Here is a 20,449-nt window from a genome sequence, read left to right as displayed (position 1 = left end):
ACGGCTCGCTCTGAGTGATGCCGAGTGCGCGGCCCGGCTGCCTTTTATAGGTGGCATCCCCTAGAGCTGTCAGCCGAGCAGCCTATCAGAGGCCGGCCCCGCTGGGTACCGGAGTGCTGCTGTGGGCGGGGATGTGACAGATGTACCTGAGCCCCGCCCTCACTCCCCTCCGGCTGCAGGCACACGCCTGGCCCCGCCCCCCGCACGCCTGGCTGCCCCTCTATACAGAGCCACGTGCCGGCCTCACCTCCCCGGGGGCTGACCATCAGCACTACAAAGGATGGGATTAACCCCCCTCCCCCCACACCCAGCACAGCCAGGACCCCCAGAGCAAGGAGGGCGAGCTGATCATCACCCCTCACCCTAAACATTGTATTATACTCCTAATACAGCGCTATACTGGGGTATGGGGTATTATATACACTGCACATAGCACTACAATCCTAATACAGCACTATACTGGGGTATGGGGCATTATATACATTGCACATAGCACTACACATCTACACATCTAATACAGCGCTATACTGGGGTATGTGGCTTTATATACACTGCACATAGCACTACACATCTAATACAGCGCTATACTGGGGTATGGGGCTTTATATACACTGCACATAGCACTATACATCTAATACAGCGCTATACTGGGGTATGGGGCATTATATACACTGCACATAGCACTATACATCTAATACAGCGCTATACTGGGGTATGGGGCATTATATACACTGCACATAGCACTATACATCTAATACAGCGCTATACTGGGGTATGTGGCATTATATACACTGCACATAGCACTACACATCTAATACAGCGCTATACTGGGGTATGGGGCTTTATATACACTGCACATAGCACTACACATCTAATACAGCGCTATACTGGGGTATGGGGCTTTATATACACTGCACATAGCACTATACATCTAATACAGCGCTATACTGGGGTATGGGGCATTATATACACTGCACATAGCACTATACATCTAATACAGCGCTATACTGGGGTATGGGGCATTATATACACTGCACATAGCACTATACATCTAATACAGCGCTATACTGGGGTATGTGGCATTATATACACTGCACATAGCACTACACATCTAATACAGCGCTATACTGGGGTATGGGGCATTATATACACTGCACATAGCACTATACATCTAATACAGCGCTATACTGGGGTATGGGGCATTATATACACTGCACATAGCACGATACATCTAATACAGCGCTATACTGGGGTATGGGGCATTATATACACTGGGGGCAATAGACACTCTGTAATCCTGGTTATCCTCTATGAATACATCCCGGCATAGATGGATCTCTTGCAAGCTCTGGCAGTGGAGAAATCCCAATAACATATAATAACTTGTAATAACACTGAACACCCAGATTGACTGACAGTTAAACACATATTGGAAGTTTCAGACACAGCCTTGTTTTCTGAGTATTATCTGGCTGCTGTCCTATAGACTGCTGCCCTATAGAATGTAAGGCATTCTTAGTACATCAACACGACGTGCACACTTCAATCACAACACAGACTGCAGCTCTCAGGAAATAAATAACTTAAGCCTAGCTGCAAAGACAAACACAAATGGTAACAGTCTCATACAATGCATTCTTGTTTCATTCCCCTGATATCTTTATTATATTCCTTTGTATTGAAGTAAGAAGTAATTGTCACCGTATTAAATGTATATATCATGTATATCTTCCATCCTGAAAACAATTTATTGAACAGTTTCTCAGCTCTGCAATGGAAGCCGGGATATTTACATTCTATTAAAGTAACATTTATTGATTATAAGAAATAATTGGCTTAACAGTCCTCCCTTTCTAAGCTGTGAAGGCAGCCAATCTGGAGGTATGGCCAGGCAGTAGCTATGAATGATGTTTGTGTGTGTGTGCAGATCATGCACCTTTCACCTCTTGCAGGAAAATTAACCTCCTGCTATTGAATTGAGGCTGTGGCCAATCTTGAGAATCTGGAGACACGTGCCTGGGAAGAGAGAAGGGGGAAGGTGGGAGTGAGACCAAATTCAGATCAGATGTCCTCAGTGGGACATGACAAAGCAGTCTCTACTAAGGAACCTTAGGTCATACTAATAAAACTGCCACTAGGTTCTAAAAGTGGAGCAATTGGGAGCAACATTCCATAGGTTTCCATGGTGATAGCTTCACATTTAGAATTTCTATTTTCCAAACACATATAGACCATCATCATCCCTAATTATTTATCCTACAAAGGAGCAGCCTTGTTTTGTGTGTCTCGCATGCTACACACGAATACTAACTTGTCATTGTGCTAATTATGTGTTAAATACTGGAACATACCTGTAGGTATCATCCCGTACATGCACAGAGTCAGATTGGTGTTCTACATGTGACACTAGCAATCTGATATAATCCACACAATAATATGTAAACCGTGTTACTCTATACAGATAACAACTAATGTGGAATCACATGGTAAATTAGAAATAAAATACCCACAAGAAGTGCCATTTACACTACTTTATCCAGATGTTATTAAATCATGCCATTTGTATTTGCCATACTGTGCTTACTCTAAGTTTTGGTACATGCTGCTGCATTATTGTATCTCCAATGTAATGCATGCCATCTGATATACACACTGAATGCCCATTCATTCTACCAGTCTATGAGTCCGGTTCCTATACACACATGCTCACATTCACTCCCCAACACTATCATAGTGGGATACTGGGATATCCTCTCTGCTCCCTAATGCTCTCTGGTTTGACACAATGTAACGTTGGGATAACTGTCTCAACAAAAGTGTATTCAATGTGTGAGTTGTGTATTATTTCTGACCAAGAGAAAAAAAAGAGTTAATGGAAAAACAGTAACTAGCATGTGGAGCTAGACGGTACCTATATAGTGTGTAAAATATTGTATACAAAGTAAGTCAGTCAGTTAGATGACCACAAATGGAGAGTGCACTGTGTGAGTGTATAATATAGTGCTGGGAGGAATTAGACAGCAGCCGGAGAGTGCACTGTGTGAGTGTATGATATAGTGCTGGGAGTGGGAGGAATTAGACAGCAGCCGGAGAGTGCACTGTGTGAGTGTATAATACAGTGCTGAGTGTGTGTGAGTGTGTGATACAGTGCTGGGAGGAATTAGACAGCAGCCGGAGAGTGCACTGTGTGAGTGTGTGATACAGTGCTGGGAGGAATTAGACAGCAGCCGGAGAGTGCACTGTGTGAGTGTGTGATACAGTGCTGGGAGGAATTAGACAGCAGCCGGAGAGTGCACTGTGTGAGTGTGTGATACAGTGCTGGGAGGAATTAGACAGCAGCCGGAGAATGCACTGTGTGATACAGTGCTGGGAGGAAATAGACAGCAGCCGGAGAGTGCACTGTGTGAGTGTGTGATACAGTGCTGGGAGGAAATAGACAGCAGCCGGAGAGTGCACTGTGTGAGTGTGTGATACAGTGCTGGGAGTGGGAGGAATTAGACAGCAGCCGGAGAGTGCACTGTGTGAGTGTATAATACAGTGCTGAGAGAATTAGACAGCAGCCGGAGAGAGTGCACTGTGTGAGTGTGTGATACAGTGCTGGGAGGAATTAGACAGCAGCCGGAGAGTGCACTGTGTGATACAGTGCTGGGAGGAATTAGACAGCAGCCGGAGAGTGCACTGTGTGAGTGTGTGATACAGTGCTGGGAGGAATTAGACAGCAGCCGGAGAGTGCACTGTGTGATACAGTGCTGGGAGGAAATAGACAGCAGCCGGAGAGTGCACTGTGTGAGTGTATGATACAGTGCTGGGAGGAATTAGACAGCAGCCGGAGAGTGCACTGTGTGAGTGTGTGATACAGTGCTGGGAGGAATTAGACAGCAGCCGGAGAGTGCACTGTGTGAGTGTGTGATACAGTGCTGGGAGGAATTAGACAGCAGCCGGAGAGTGCACTGTGTGAGTGTGTGATACAGTGCTGGGAGGAATTAGACAGCAGCCGGAGAGTGCACTGTATGATACAGTGCTGGGAGGAAATAGACAGCAGCCGGAGAGTGCACTGTGTGAGTGTGTGATACAGTGCTGGGAGGAAATAGACAGCAGCCGGAGAGTGCACTGTGTGAGTGTGTGATACAGTGCTGGGAGTGGGAGGAATTAGACAGCAGCCGGAGAGTGCACTGTGTGAGTGTATAATACAGTGCTGAGAGAATTAGACAGCAGCCGGAGAGAGTGCACTGTGTGAGTGTGTGATACAGTGCTGGGAGGAATTAGACAGCAGCCGGAGAGTGCACTGTGTGATACAGTGCTGGGAGGAAATAGACAGCAGCCGGAGAGTGCACTGTGTGAGTGTATGATACAGTGCTGGGAGGAATTAGACAGCAGCCGGAGAGTGCACTGTGTGAGTGTGTGATACAGTGCTGGGAGGAATTAGACAGCAGCCGGAGAGTGCACTGTGTGAGTGTGTGATACAGTGCTGGGAGGAATTAGACAGCAGCCGGAGAGTGCACTGTGTGAGTGTGTGATACAGTGCTGGGAGGAATTAGACAGCAGCCGGAGAGTGCACTGTGTGATACAGTGCTGGGAGGAAATAGACAGCAGCCGGAGAGTGCACTGTGTGAGTGTATGATACAGTGCTGGGAGGAAATAGACAGCAGCCGGAGAGTGCACTGTGTGAGTGTGTGATACAGTGCTGGGAGGAATTAGACAGCAGCCGGAGAGTGCACTGTGTGAGTGTGTGATACAGTGCTGGGATGAATTAGACAGTAGCCGGAGAGTGCACTGTGTGAGTGTGTGATACAGTGCTGGGAGGAATTAGACAGCAGCCGGAGAGTGCACTGTGTGAGTGTGTGATACAGTGCTGGGATGAATTAGACAGCAGCCGAGAGTGCACTGTGTGAGTGTGTGATACAGTGCTGGGAGGAATTAGACAGTAGCCAGAGGGTTTATTAAACTGAGCAGGTGACAGTAAACACTAGAGAGATTAACAGAACGTTGTGCAGAGCAGCTGCACAGCGCACACGGACACACACAGGCACACGGACACACACACACAGACTGGATAGAATGTAGGATTTAATGTCCTGTTACAGCACAAACAATATTTCAATCTGGAAAAAAAAGTGATTTCTATTAAAACACACACAGTTTGATTTGACTTTGAGCTGAGTTTAAGATCAATTGGATCAGTGAGCAATCCATCCCATTCTATAATAGTTATCCATATAAAATACATAGGTTAGAGCTGGAATGATTAGAATATGCATTGTAACAGGTGCCTGTAATTCAAATAGAGATCTTGGACGCGTTATCTCAACCCACAGGGGCTATTGCAACTATTAGAAGCTTGTATTTTGTTATTGTATCATCTCACACAGTGACCCCTCCATTTTACTGAAGCATTATACATAGTTGTATTGAGTATAGAGTATTTCTCCTATTCATGCCAGCACTGCAGAGATAACCATTCTTCATGTATTCCTCTAGTAGTGCATACAACTGCATTTACCCAGCAGTAAAACAGATTCAAACAGAATGTAACCGAATGAGCACAGAAGTAAAATGGTATTTCAAACGGAATGTGAAAAATTATAAAACGTATAACTGAAAATATCAGGCATTACCTATATTACTCATTATTATTATTCACAATACAGTGAACTGTTGCTTTAAACACATCTAGAATTCATTTATTTAGCACATGATTGGATTGTGGTATTTTAAACGAAGTATTTTGGCTAACTCCTTTATAAAACGAATAAAAATGTCTGTGATGGGGATTGTCCTGTCTACACAAGTTATGCAAATCTGATAAATTGATAAAGTATTATCAATGGAGGGGGAGAGGAATATATATATATTAAAAAAAAAAAAAGTTAAAAGAGAAAAAGGAAAATTAATTTTAAAACATTCTGATTATCTCAAACACATTGTGATGGTCAGATTTGCTTGAGGATATTATGTGCGTGGATTGAACCCAGATCACACAGAATATTGTGTCATTCCATATAGTGACAATGATCATTTTTCCTCTAAAATTTCGAATATTGGGGAGTGTTCCAGGACTTGAGAAAATATGATGAAATCCTATCACTTTAGAATCGCCTTGCAATTAATACAATTACAATCTGTTTTTATTTTTTAATAACTCCACACTCTCTGTTTGTATTTTTAGCATTAACAGAGACAAATTAAATATTCCACAGGTGCAAATCCTGTGTCATCCCTGCTGAACAATGGCATGAGCACCAGACAAATGGGATTTTAGATAATGCATGTCATTTCAGATAACAGGACACAGGGACACATTTTCTGTTTTCCCCTTCATTTTTCATCACCTCTACAAGTACTGCAGCTTCTGTGATCATCTAAATCCCCAGTTATTACACATGATTATGTAAGTTAGTGTTTGTAAAATGAGGGGATAGAAGTGTCTGCAAAGCAATTTGACCTGGTTATATGTAATCTAACTGTGCAATGCATTTGTGTGAATGCTGGGGACATTATTATGCTGTATCAGTCTGACATCTGTCCTGCTTTTTGTCTCCTGGTGTATTTTTCCGTTGTGATCAATAACGAACTGATGGCTGATTCCCCTTCTGTGCTTTTTGTTTTATCCCTGATTGTGTCAGTAGAAGTGTGCTGCTGCCTTCGGAGATTCCTGGGCCCCATTGTTAAACTGAACATGAAGAATGAGCTGTTTGTGTAGTGTTTGACCTCAGTGCAGTTGAAAGTGAGGGTATTGTGTTTGGTGGAATTAGTGACTGTCATGTCTGTCTGAGGGACACGCGATGGAGCCCTAGCCACCCATTCAACATATTTAGCCATATGCATAGAACAATATTTCCTATAGTACTTGCATTGTATAAGGATTTTTTTTTCCTGAATTGTGGAGATGCTCTTCTAATTAGGGATAAATAAGGATAAGTGTGTTCTCTGAGGTCATTTTTGAGCAGATGCTAAATTTAAACCAAGTTTTGTATCTGAAATGATCAGGGTTGGTGTTTCAGGACAAGACATGCATTTGCTAACAATTATTGAACAATCTTCCAATTACCTGTTATCAAAACCACACACATTCTCTTACAATCACAGTCTGTGCAAAAAGGGATATTCACCAGGAATTCTGAATTTAAAAATCTGGACAAAATGAGCTAAATCGGATAGATCTCCCATGTCAGCTGTGTTTTAATTTCTGCAATTGTGAGCTAAAGTGTGCAACGCTATTTTAATTCCAGACAAATCAAATTTTAGGAAATAATCTAAACACATAAACCTGCGATAACAAAACAGATTTTGCAAAATAACCGATGAAGGCAAACTCTGAGGAGATTATTCACTAAACACGGTGTGGTAGTGAATTCAAAACTGAACTTCAATCTTTAGGTAAAATAGCGGAGTTGATAAAATCTCCAATATATATATATAGAGATTTCTGTGGGAAAAGCAAGTCTTATTGCTTGACTGGTGTGCAGATTTTTGTTTAACATTGTATTAACTATCCACAAACTTCAGGTGGAAGGGGTTTTCAATCACATTTTTTCCACACCATAACTGTTTTGGTTTTTGAGATATATATATATATATATATATATATATATATATATATATATATATATATATATATTCTCAGCTTATTAATTTTAGCCTACTTTGTTTTTTTGTTTTTTTATCACAATGGGATAATTGGATTTCGAGAGATGTATTGTCAGCTAACAGATATCTCCAGAGAATCTGGAATTGCATATAAAGTACAGTATTTCATACATTAGCTAACCACAAATTACTTCAGAAATATTCACATCCTGAGGCACATTCTGAGATTTTTGCAGAGCAGAGTGACTGGAAAAGTTAGGCCTCAATTTGCAATTTTCCACTAATTTTGTCATTGTCTGTTAACATACCCTCTAAAAAATGGAGGGAAATGTACTCCCAAGCCATCACATGCCATTTTGGGATAGGTGACTACCTACTAAACTTGCTGCCCGACATAATTCTATCATTATACAACACAACTCGGGCCAGATTATGCTCATTGATTGAATGAAAAGTTAATATTATCATGTTATATATAAATGTTATATATAAATCAAATGATTGCTTATGGGGTTCTTCTGTGCACATGTTGGAGCAATTTCCGAGGTAATTTTGTGTTATTTCGTAAAGAGACATTAGGAGAATGTTTTGAGACATTTCAAAAGGCTTTTGAGGGCTTAAAATTCAGCACTAATTCCAGTCAGCACTGAGGTGGCCTCGTTCAATTCCAAGGGTGACAAATTTAGTGAATTGCGTCTGAGTTTGTCCCTCAGAATTTCTCCCAAAGATTTACACAGAATTTGCTACTACAAATTCTGAGGTTTGCGAATAACTTATCTAATCTTTACACATTCCTAGGGAAATTCATATTCAAATGCATTTACAATGGCAACCCAACAGTCAAACACACACAGGATGTTTGCTTACAATCACACTCAAATGTTAACTTGTCATACTATAACTTCATGTGTCCCAATATTTGAATAGTGAACCTTTTCAAACCGGTATATTATTAGTTTTTAATTCTTATCTACCGCCAGAAAAAGACAGATACTTATACATGTGTTGTAATTTAATGTTCTCAGCCCATTTGCAGGATCATATTTACAGAAGCTTTATAATATAGAAAGTGCAAGCCTGATACACAAAAAGCAGAGCAATACAAAACCTTTTAACAACGAAAAAGCTATATTGTAATTGGTGCAATTCCTTTAAAACTGTTTTTGCCCCAGCAACGCTTTTAATAATGAATTCCTCTCGTCTCACCGAATGATCCACATGCATTCAGCCCTGTGCACTTTTGCCCACAAACCTCCTCCCCTCTTTTCAAATCCCTATCTATTCACCTTACTCCCCTCCCCAGACCCTCTTTCTTTGTTCCGATCATTAGCATAAAGCTGCTATGGATCTCCCGGTTAAATAATTATGCTCATAATAGAATGGAATGAACAGGAAAGCGGGAGAGAGAGAAATTAATACAGAGAGAAAGTTAGAGAAAATAAAGAAAAAGAAATAAAGCAATTGGACATATTGGAACTGAACAAAAACTAGGATTCTGATTAAAAATGTACATTGCAATCTGTTGCCGTTATTCCGTTACCCCTGCGTTAGAACAGTTTGGTTATTTTATATATCTTCCTGGATGTTTTAGGGTTAAATAACACTTACACGCCTTAAAACCATTTCCTTTAAGGAGAGTAATTACGATATTGAGCAGACATTCATGGAGAGACCAGGCCTGCAATTTACACTTTCTCTCTCATTGCTACCCTCTCAAACTTTGTTGTTTAATAGGATCTCTGCACCAGCCCAATCTGTCAGATAACTGCGACTCTAACTGTCACTGCAAATTATTAATGTGACGCTGGGCTAAAGATACAATGATCTAGCTCAGGAATAGTTGAAGCCGCTCGCTATGTCCAGTGGTTTAGAAAGAAATGGACAGGACAATATCTCGCACAATCCGACTGTATAACCAGAACTGTAGGAGCAGGAAAGAAATGTGTGTTGGTTATAAACAGTTTTTTTCCTATTTTGCTTTTATTATGGACAGAACAGACCTTTTTTTTTATTGTTTTTCAATCACTATGGAAATGTAACAGAGCAAATACGGTTTTATGAATGCACACATGGGGACACGTTTGTGCCATGGACTGGATGCATCACTTCTGTTTGTTCTCAATGTGTTTGCTTGCCGTATATTGAAGTTATTTTATTTCTGATAGACTAGGTTTGCTGAATAATGTGTGCCCCAAGTGCCTTCTTGTTTAATGTAGAAGGCTGTGGATTGTCACCTTATTAGCATACAGCTGGTCATCCCTCCTCCCCCCCACCCCTCACACACACACTTTATGCACACTCCCTTAAGCAATGTACACTTTATCCAACCTTATCATCATGTCTGCTCTCAGGCAACCAGATGGAAAAACCAGCAGCTCTGTATACATTAGTATCCTGTCCATTGCCACACTGAACACAACATAGATATGATTATTAGAATGGATCTCCTCCATGTCCTGTCCCTATGCTGTTCAGGTATGCCCATTTTATTGTCAGAGTTACATAAGGCAAATGCTAAATGCATGATAATATATATCTTGGATTTACGTTATAAACTAATATGAAACTAATATAAAGGGATTAATGCCATTGCAGATTTCTAGGGAGAATGAAGCAGATGTTTTGGGTGGACGTTCACTCTAGCTATAACTAACAGATTCTTAATTCTGCCCGGTACTCCATCAATTATAAATGTCATAGAGCAATCAGCTGGTGGCCATATGTATTCTTGGGGTACAGCGTCCTTTGAGCTCGCAACATATTACTACTGGTCCAATCTAACGATTGTTTTCAACAGTATGAAAGTGGCAGCTGCATGAGGCTGGAGCTATGTCAAGACAAGACAGTTTCACTCATAGGACATGGCTTTATTTATAAGAGATAGGGAGGGAGAGGTAAGAAAGAGCTGCTGGTAAAAATCAGGTGAGTTCACCGTGCAAAATGAAAACAAAACAAAACAAAATTCTCACTTTTGTCAATAAATGTTGTTAAAGTAACACTATAGTGTTAGGAATACATTGCTTTCATCTGCCTCTGCGCCCACAGTCCCCTCCCCAGGCATGAAAGGGTTAAATAACCCTTTAAACACTTACCTAATGCCAGCTCCAAGGTCCCCCAGTGCCGACGGGGGATACCTAATGCACATACATGACGAATGCTGCACGCACATCAAACTTTCCCATGGGCATTTAGCAGATGTTGGACCTCCTCATTCAAAGCGCGAGGACGTCCAGAGTCGTTTCACAGAGTGAAACAGCAGGAAGCACCTCTAGTGGCTGTATGGTAGACAGCCACTAAAGGCCGTCTTAACCTTGCAATACAAACATACAAAATTAAGCCCTACTACTAAGCACTACTCCTGGGTGGCAGCAATGACTATAGTAGACATCAGTCCCAATACATACAATACAAAACAAAGAAAAAAGTTTGTCAGGAATTCAAAGAGAATTTCAAATTTAAGGACAATGTGGCTGACTTGGAGAATTTAGCCAGTTTGGATATCTTGTCCTGAAATGTGAAATTCACTTTGAATTCTCTGTAATTCTCTTTTTAGTGAATAATCCTGTGTTTTCCTAGCCCCTCTCTTGGTAAAACAGTATTGGTAGAGAGGCTCAATTAACGGTGGCAGCAGCAGCCTAGGAGTGGATGTTGTCCCACCATTACACTGGCGTTAGGGACCCCTGCACTGCACCCTTCACTAGTATGGTTTTTAACGGAAGGTGTGGTGTCACCGAAAGGGTGTGTGATATATGGTGATACCACCCGTTTTTTTTTTTTTTTTTACCAGCTTTTGTTGTACTCGTGAAGTAAAATAAAGTTTCACTAGTATTTTGATGAAGTAACACTGTTTTGGTGGGCACATTTGTTGAATAGATGTGCATTAACCAGCAGGTAATTCTCAATTTTCTGTTTTCCCTTTGTTGCCTTATTGAATTAGCAATCCTAGATTAAGACCAATGTGTTTGACTTAAACCACAAATCATTCTGGCATATCTTTTAAAGAATGGTGGAAAATCCCCCCCAAAAATACAAAATAAAAACACAGACAACAGGATTATAGACAAAAATGGGTAGAGCGGTAGAGCTTGCGGCTCATTCACTAGAGCAGGAACTGTGGGGAAATGACGAGGGATTTTCCTACTTAAGGTAAATTTGATGATCTGGAAAACGTTGCAGGATGTTTCCATCTCAGCTATTTGGACTTAAAACTCGTGATTCCCTAATAAAGTATCTACAATTCCCTGTTTAGTGGGCAAACCCCTGTACGTTACCAGATCAATACCAGGCTATGCATTGTGAAATTGTTCTGTTCTCTGCTTTCCAACAATGTTAGTTTACTATTTTCCTCCTTAAAATGAATACTTTTAAGGAGTATGTATTGCACATGGACACATTTCTAGGCAAAATGCAATTTCATTCTCACCTGCCTATGTAATTATGTGTTGTTTTTGGATATACAGTCAGAAACATATTGTGGCAGACATTATTCTATCCAACAGTTTGAACCCAACAAATCAAGACAGAACCAGGAAATACAAAGAGCAGTGATTCAAGCAGCAGCCATAACTGATGGATTCATGTACAAATATTAGCATGCTTGTGCTGTATACCCTGCATTCAATGCAGTCTTGCCTTGAAAGAATAGTACAGCCCGTGTTTAGTTCCTGGAGACTATTAATCTCCCAAACCGGTGGTTTTTGAGGATTTCGTCACTGCAGTTAGTGGACCAACCGCTATATCTGAATCTGTTAGAAATGGATTTAGTTTTGTTTATAATTAATACAGCTGTTACCTGTGAGATTTTTTTTGCAAATCCCAAAAACAAACTTAAAGTTAGCTATGTTTTTTTATTTTATATCCTATTAATTTTATTTTTTAAAATTGCATTTCTAGCTGTCTGGACACAACCAGATCATACATTGCAAATGAAAGGACACTACAGACCCCTAAAGCACTCTAGCTTGGTGAAATGCTTTATGTTTAAAGAGTGTGTCCATTTTTTTTATTTCATAAAATGTGCAGAAATCAATAGAAATTGGCACTTTTTAAAATTAACCTTGTTACACCCCCTGGCTGTCAATCAGACGGCTAGTCATGTTACTTCCTGGTTTGGTTAGGTCAGTGTAGCTAAACTCAAGAGGCAAAAATTACCCAGAGCACCTGCCTTGCCCAAACTTTTCATTGAGCTGCATCGGGAAGCCTGTGATTGGACAGTCAAAGAAAGCCTGGGTGTGTTAGAAGGGATGGACTTATAAAGGCAGCAGACCAGAGATCTGAAGCTGTTTTTAGATCCCCAATAAAAAAAAAAGCATAATCAAATGCACGTATGTTTTCATTTGTGGTAGAGCTTTTCTGCATAAGGAAAGATTGATTTCAATTTACATATGCTTCACTGATTCAAGGGGTGTGATTGTCACATTGTATATCTATGCATTCCTATATTAAGTTCTGGGTGGTATGGTGTGTGTAACCTGTAGGGGGAATTACATGTCTGATATAGGATACAAGTGTTACCATTGAAGTTAAAATATGTTCTCTGAAAAAAAAAATATTTTCAGGTTTGCCAAGCTTAACTGTTTTGGTTTAAGTTTACAAAGTAATTGTGGAAAATTGAAAAGCGGATAAAAATTTTTGTTTCACACTTTGTCAATTAGCCACATTTCTCATTTGGTTAATAACCCCTTAAGGACACAGCTTCAAATGTAAAAAAAAATAGAAAATTTCCATCACATGTCCATACGGGGTTAAACAACCCCCCAGGTAGAAATGTTTTTTAGTTCTATTTAGTGTATTTTATATATAATAGTGATTATTCCCCCAATATCCTTCCACCCAGGATGCCAACAAGCATGGATAAGACAGTCCTTATCCATTATCAGTACAAAATTCAATGTAAATTACAGTCTTCCATATTAATACATAATTAGCAGCTCCTATCTGTATGCATACATACTAATTTAGCCATATGTACTCCTATATAATTAATTATAAATATTTATATGCACACATATTTATGTGTAATTTGAAATTAAACACAATAATAAAATGTAGAAAATTGCTATGCATTTAAGCATTATTAACATATTTAATAAACAATGCATTAATAATATTCGGGGACTTTGGAGCAAGACGTACAAATTACTATCTGTACCGTTTCCCTAGTCGCATACATTAAATCCCGTCTATAGATTGCAGTGCACTAACAGGTGCCTCCTTTGTGCATTTCATCTTTTACTTAAAATATAAATTAAAAAAGACAAAACAAATATAGTAAGTGAAATTAGTGATAAACATCATGTTGTTGACAGTAACTGGGAACAAAAATAAATTCAAAGGATGAAACAAAAAAATATAATTGTTCATGCTATTTCTTGGGCAATATAAAGTAAGTACTAGCTCCCCCTTCAGGTGACATAACAGAATACAAATTCAGGTGTATTTTTTTTTCTTTCTTTTCATTAATTCATTTGTTGCTCAACCACTGGAAAAAGAGTGTTAAAGAAAAAAGCTAAACTATTCCAGGTCTTGCAAACATGGACAAGAGGTTGCTGTTGTAATTCAAATAACTCAGGATACTCTTCTCCATATCCTTTCTGTATCCATTCTCCTCTAGTACTCTCTTCAAGTATTGTTTAGGCTGCTCTGCAAGGCTTAATTTATCTTCCATCACGTCCCGTATTAACTGGCTCATGGAGGGTTGGCCATCAACCTGTCAAGAAGAGAAATATGAAGTATTAAACATTATGGAATTTCACATAATCTAGTCATTCTAAGAGTTGATGTGGCATTTAACTGCAATATGGAATTACAATAATTGATTTGTGATTTCCCAAGTTTAGAGATCATCTAGCTATATCTATATTGAGAGATGCAATCCAAACCTAGGAGTTTTTGGTAGTTAAATGACCATGAATACCATATTGCAGGACCTTAATAGCTTGGAGTGTGAAGAGTAACACAAAGATCAGGGCCACTCTTTACTAATCTATCCGTAACCAGGTGAGACACTCGAAACTTTCACAGAACCTCTTCTTTCTTGTTGTCTACCAAACATCTTTACACAAACATTATAAAGGAGTGAAAATATCAATTGAGGGGAGAGACACAGCATACAGGGACATGGCAAACTACCCACCGCATGTAAGTGCATACAGTCTCTTTCTTAACTAAGTACTGAATGAGTCATACAGAATTGGGTGAATTCACAAAGCTTTTCAAAGCCATGTTACTCTGGATGATACCAACTGCTATGCCTCCTGCTGAGTTCACATAAGAAGCAACTGGGTTGATATGTTTACCTGAGTTAACAATTTCTGGGCATTATCATCTCAGCAGTAGACTAGTACAGATCAACAGCGGTTGTGACATCACCACATTGTAGAGTGATAATGGCTGGCTTCTCCCAGCGGGTTAAGAAGCCAGAGATAGAGCCTTATATGAATATGTTTACCGTTTTTTATTTTACAAACTTTACCAATAAAACTGATTAAAACCCAGAGGAAAAAAACAACAACAACGTCCGTTCTAAACTCCACTAAGTGCACATTTGCAGCTAAAAGCAATTACTTATACTGTTATATAGTAATCTATGTTTAAAAATGTCCCCCCCCCCAAAAAAAAAACAAAATAAAAATGTACCCAGTCATTATTAGGTAGAGAATACCATATTGTTATTGTTCTTACTATAAAGGGCCCTTCTCTCTGCCATAGGTGAAATCCTCTTTTTTCAAGTTTACGTAAGTGATCTCTTTCAGCTGGCTAAATTGATTTCAGAAAAACCTCACCAGACCCAAGTTCCTGTTGTGCTCTAAGAGGACTGAACTCATGTAAACCTAGGGAAGCTCAGAGATGCTCAGTGTATATAGAACTCACGATGCTCTACTTATCTCATAGGTTGCCAGAGAGTTATACAGTACATTGCTCAATTGTCTGACATTCTTAGAGCTAACCACTTTACTAGTGCTGCTTGAAACCAATAGAACATTGTATAACTCTGCAGCATTGTAGGCACACAATAATTAAGCATATCTGTCATTTTATCCTTTCCTCAATTATTTAAACTCAAAAAAACAGAATTTTTTGGAGTCAATTTCTGCTGCCATAACAACAAAGATCTGTCAGTGTTTATATGATGAGTATGTACTGTAATTAGTCAACTCCACAGTAAATGTGAATGAGACAAAGTAACAGTGACTGCTTCCAATGTAGACCGATTAAAGAGAATCTGTCGTCTATAAGACAAGGTTCTTTTCAGGTAGGTAGGTAGGTACACAAATGTATCTCCAAGAAACTTTCAGCACTCCTGAATAGAAGCAGGCCCCCCATTGGTAAATGGAGTTGGGGTGCTAAGAACTGTGAGCAAGAAAATGTACTGGGGATGAAGGGGTTAATATGACTTTGGACTCTGACATTTAGCATCACTTTTTAATTTAGGTTGTTGCCATGAGGGCTTGGGGACTCCAATTCATTACTGCACCATCGTCTTTGGCCACAGGACAGCAAGAATGGAAGATATGATCATTTCAAACTAGTGCCTGACCCTTGATACACACCCAGATAGTGATACCTTCTGCTATCCCAAGGACACCAATATTATACACCCACTGAGTCTGCAAACGGTGTGCGCATATTTATATATCTCCCAACATTTGAACTGGACATAGACGGACACTTTCATTTTAGCGGTGTGAGTGGGGGTGGGCCAGGGACGGAGCTTTTCTGAGAAATTTTATGTGACCTATTAATAGCAATTTATGCAACTAAAATGTAATTTAAAACAAAAACCAATGTATCTTATTTACGAGTGAATTCTAAACACGTTTATTGTAGTTTAACCCCTTAAGGACACATGACATGTCATGATTCCCTTTTATTCCAGAAGTTTTGTCCTTAAGGGGTTAAAGACTTATTATTGGGAGTATTATTGCTGTGGTGCTCTGTTATATACTCAAAATACACCAACAATATGGAGCTCCTCATTAGGACACAGAGGGTCAAAATTGTGACTGTCCCTCCTAAATAGGGACACACACATACTCTCTCTCTCTCTCTTTACTTCCTACTAGGGTGTGACAAAACAGTTGGGGCAAATATACACATTGTGAAATGTTATTAACAGTAAATGTAGGTATTGGTATCTAGGTAATGATGCACCTGCAAATTCCAGTAATATCTTGCAGAGGGTGGAGACACTGACTGTCAGTGCTGCATAGTGTGCAGCACTGACCCAGGAAGCACCTCGTAGCCATCTGAGAGGTGGCCACTGGCTGTAATGTAAACACTGCGGTTTCTCTTAAAATACAGTGTTTACTTCAAAAAGCCTGCAGGGACTGACTATATTCATCAGAACAACTACATTAAGCTGTAGTTGTTCTGGTTACTATAGTGTCCCTTTAAAGACTGTAATGTTGCACGTACAAACTCCAGGCGCCATAACTACTTCAAATCACTGAAGTGGGCATGGTGCTTGGAGTAAATCTTTAATATACTGTAAAAAAAATAAAAACAATTTTCTCATATTTAAAAAAAAATAAAAAATCCACTGGGAAATAAATAAAAGTATTTTAGTTGTATTATACACATTGTCAGGCAAACCTCATTCTTGCAAAATAAGATAATGGACAAATAGAAGATCTTTAAGCAAGGCTTCACAGGTAAGTAATCATTTATTTAAAGGGACACTCTGGGGACTAGTACAATTTTAATGCATTTGGTAGTTTTTGTTTGTTTTTCATCATAATTATGATTCAGAGGAAATGCAATTCATTGTAGAGAGACTATTAAAATATATAAGAAAAAGAGAATGGGAGCCATTTTAGGGTAGATTTACAGTGAGCAGACATCTAGGGAAAGAAAGACACACACATCCAGTATATGAATTTGTACACACAGGCTGCACAATACATACATTCACACACACGTACTGCCTAATACATACATACATTCATTCATACACACATACTGCCTAATACATACATTCATACACAAACACATACTGCCTAATACATTCACACACACATACTGCCTAATACATACATACATTCATTCATACACACATACTGCCTAATACATACATTTATACACATATACTGCCTAATATATACATACACAGGTACTGCCTAATATATACATACATCCATACACACATATTGCCTAATGCATACACTTTACATTGAATGTGTCATTTAACACTGTGATAAATTATGTATTCAATCCATTTGATGGGATTTAATTTACTTTACAGTGTTAATTTTGTCAACTAACAATTTTAGTCAGATTTTAGACAACTAACATTTTAAAGTTTTAGTGACTTAAATAACAACTAAAACTAAAACAATTCAGATGACTAAAATATGAGTTTTAGTTTAAAAGACTATGACTAAAACTAAATAGAATTTTGCTGCCAAAGCAACTGGAGTAACGCTTTAAGGTAAAACCTATTAAAACCATTAATGGTGTCCAGTGTGTCCTTTTAACATTCCTTCCTTTTTGTTATTTTATACCAGCTATCACTTTTACTAATTACAGCAAATATGGTGCAGGTAAAGGGCTCACTATAGGAACCCAGACAACCTCATGTCAATGAAGTGCTCTGTGTGCATTGCCCCTAGTGTTTAGCACCTGCAATGTAAAACATGGACATTTTGGAGATATGCCGATATTTACATTGCTGGGCTCCTACCCTATCACAAATATGAATTTCCAGAAGTTATTTAAACCATCTGCATAACACAACTTGGGCTACAATGTGAATAGCACTGCTCAGGCCAGGTGTAGGGTAATGAATGGCTCATCTATAGATAAAATATAGTGTTTATCATAAATCAAATATATGGTGTCTTGAGAAAGGTGTGTGACACATAACAGGGGTGCTACCAAAGAATATCGCCACCTAAACGTAGAAATATAAATTTTTTAAAAAAGAGGTGAAACGATAACCAGCTTCCACAAACCCGCCAATTATTATTGCAGTGCTATAATGGTGTTGCTTTAAGAAGATGTCAGTAGCAGCATTATTGCAATGCACATTGCTCCTGCCAAGGCTTTACATGAGGACACAGGGTACAGCATGGATAGGCTAGGGTTTGTGTAGTTAGAGTGTGGGAGTATTTACAGTTATGGGGAGATCAGGGTTAGGGGATACTTACCTTCAAAATTATTTAGACTGAATGGTAACTCCTATCAGTCTCAGACTACAAATCCACATTACAAGCAACATCTAAAACTATCTTTTTTTAAAATTCTATATGTTCCCAGCTAAGACACTTTAAAACAAAACATAAACCCAAACCATACATTACAATGTGTACTTAATTAAGGAAGAGTCTTTTAAATCTGTACTCTGATCAGTACTTTAGCTTTCTAAATATATCAGGCATATTAAATAGTATAAATGACTGCACCTCTCCCAGTGAGATACTCCCATACAATGTCAATCCTTTTCTAACATGGTGCAGTGATTTCAGATAGATAACACATATTCTAATATCAGGGAAATAAGAAAAGTGTTATTTAGCAATGTATGCAGCATTCTCCTGGGGATGGCAAATATGATGCCCTGCATTAGCAATGGGGAGATTTGGGATGAAAAGAAGCACCTCTGTCCGTCTAATAAACAATGCTTGGCTGCACTGTAAAAATGACTATCTCTGGGGAGTCAGCAAGCTGAACATCAGCGTGTACAACCCTGACGATGGTAATAGCTGGCATCAGACGGGGCGGCAGCTGGCCCCAGCAGTCTCCCAGCAGGAGTTAAATGCATTTGGTGGCCATGGCTATGTGAGAGGATTATCTAAAGCACTCATGTGTGCACATGGACACCTTCAGAGCATCTCTGCGGCACTATAAAAACAGCATTCTCATTCCAGGATCAGTCATAGTATGCACCAATGTCCTGGAGTCTGCCACTCCCAAACACCAGCGTGTGCACAAATAATGGCTTTAATGGCACTGATAAAACGACTAAAGCAATGATACCGCATCTTGACATCCGAAATTTCTGTGAAACTCATTTCCAGTGCTAATCAGCCATCATTGTGCTATACTATACACAGAATTCGAAATCCTTGCCAAAATGTTTACTACGTGGAACTGTGACACGGCTTGTTAGTGTCAAACATGTGCCAGCAAGTGGCTGCACAGATGTGATCGTTTTCTAGCCATCAATGTCCTGTATCTACATGACAAGCAGACTGAAGTAGAAGCAAAACTATTGAATTTGTGATTTTCATATATCTGGTGTAATAATGTGGCACTTATTTTGTTAGATTTCTGTTCGAAATCCACTAAATACTTTCCTTACCTAACCATAGGGCTCCAATCAATATTTCCTGTGATTCTGTACATTGTTTGTTCTGTCTGCAGTAAATAGTTTTACCTGGCTGTATATTCATCTTTAACAGGGGTTTTTAACTGGGTGAAAGATAAAATATATATATAATATATATATTATATATATATAAATGTGGTCATGGACAAAGGCCGAGGGTATACAACAAAGTTTAAGCTATACCAGTAGTAGCAAGTTGATTGTGGGGTGCCAAAACCAATGAACAGGTAGGCCTGAGAAAGAGGGCCCACCTACTGAAAGAGTACTTCGGTCGGGTTATTGAATGTGGCCAGATCAGTAAGGAATGTGAGCTGAACTGTGTCAGAGCCTGGGGCCAGTGGGGAAACGCTCTGGGGGCCTGGCACACCAAGAACCCTCTGAATAGGCAATGGTTTGGCGGAAATAGGCTGAGCATTCTACCAGCATTAAGTCCTGAGCACCATGCTTTCTCTGGGCTCACTTGGACTACATGCATTAAGTTTATATTTTCTATGCCTTATGTTTGCTTTATGAGCGGCCTTCAGTGAAATTATT

General features: G+C 39.4%; 1 protein-coding gene across 1 annotated transcript in view; it reads right to left on the bottom strand.

Annotated features, from left to right (window-relative positions):
* Positions 1-13,655: 13,655 nt before the first annotated feature.
* CFAP61 (cilia and flagella associated protein 61) overlaps positions 13,656-20,449 on the bottom strand; it is a 232,240-nt gene continuing 225,446 nt past the window's right edge. Inside the window, exon 26 of the mRNA XM_063443717.1 lies at positions 13,656-14,296. Within this exon, the coding sequence (XP_063299787.1) occupies positions 14,096-14,296 (201 nt within the window). The 3' untranslated portion in view covers positions 13,656-14,095. The remainder of the gene's footprint in view (positions 14,297-20,449) is intronic.

The sequence above is a fragment of the Pelobates fuscus genome, chromosome 2, assembly GCF_036172605.1.
Source record: "Pelobates fuscus isolate aPelFus1 chromosome 2, aPelFus1.pri, whole genome shotgun sequence".
NCBI classification, from domain to species: domain Eukaryota; kingdom Metazoa; phylum Chordata; class Amphibia; order Anura; family Pelobatidae; genus Pelobates; species Pelobates fuscus.
Note: the sequence above shows the minus strand (reverse complement) of the source record. Positions and strands in the feature narration are given on the sequence as shown.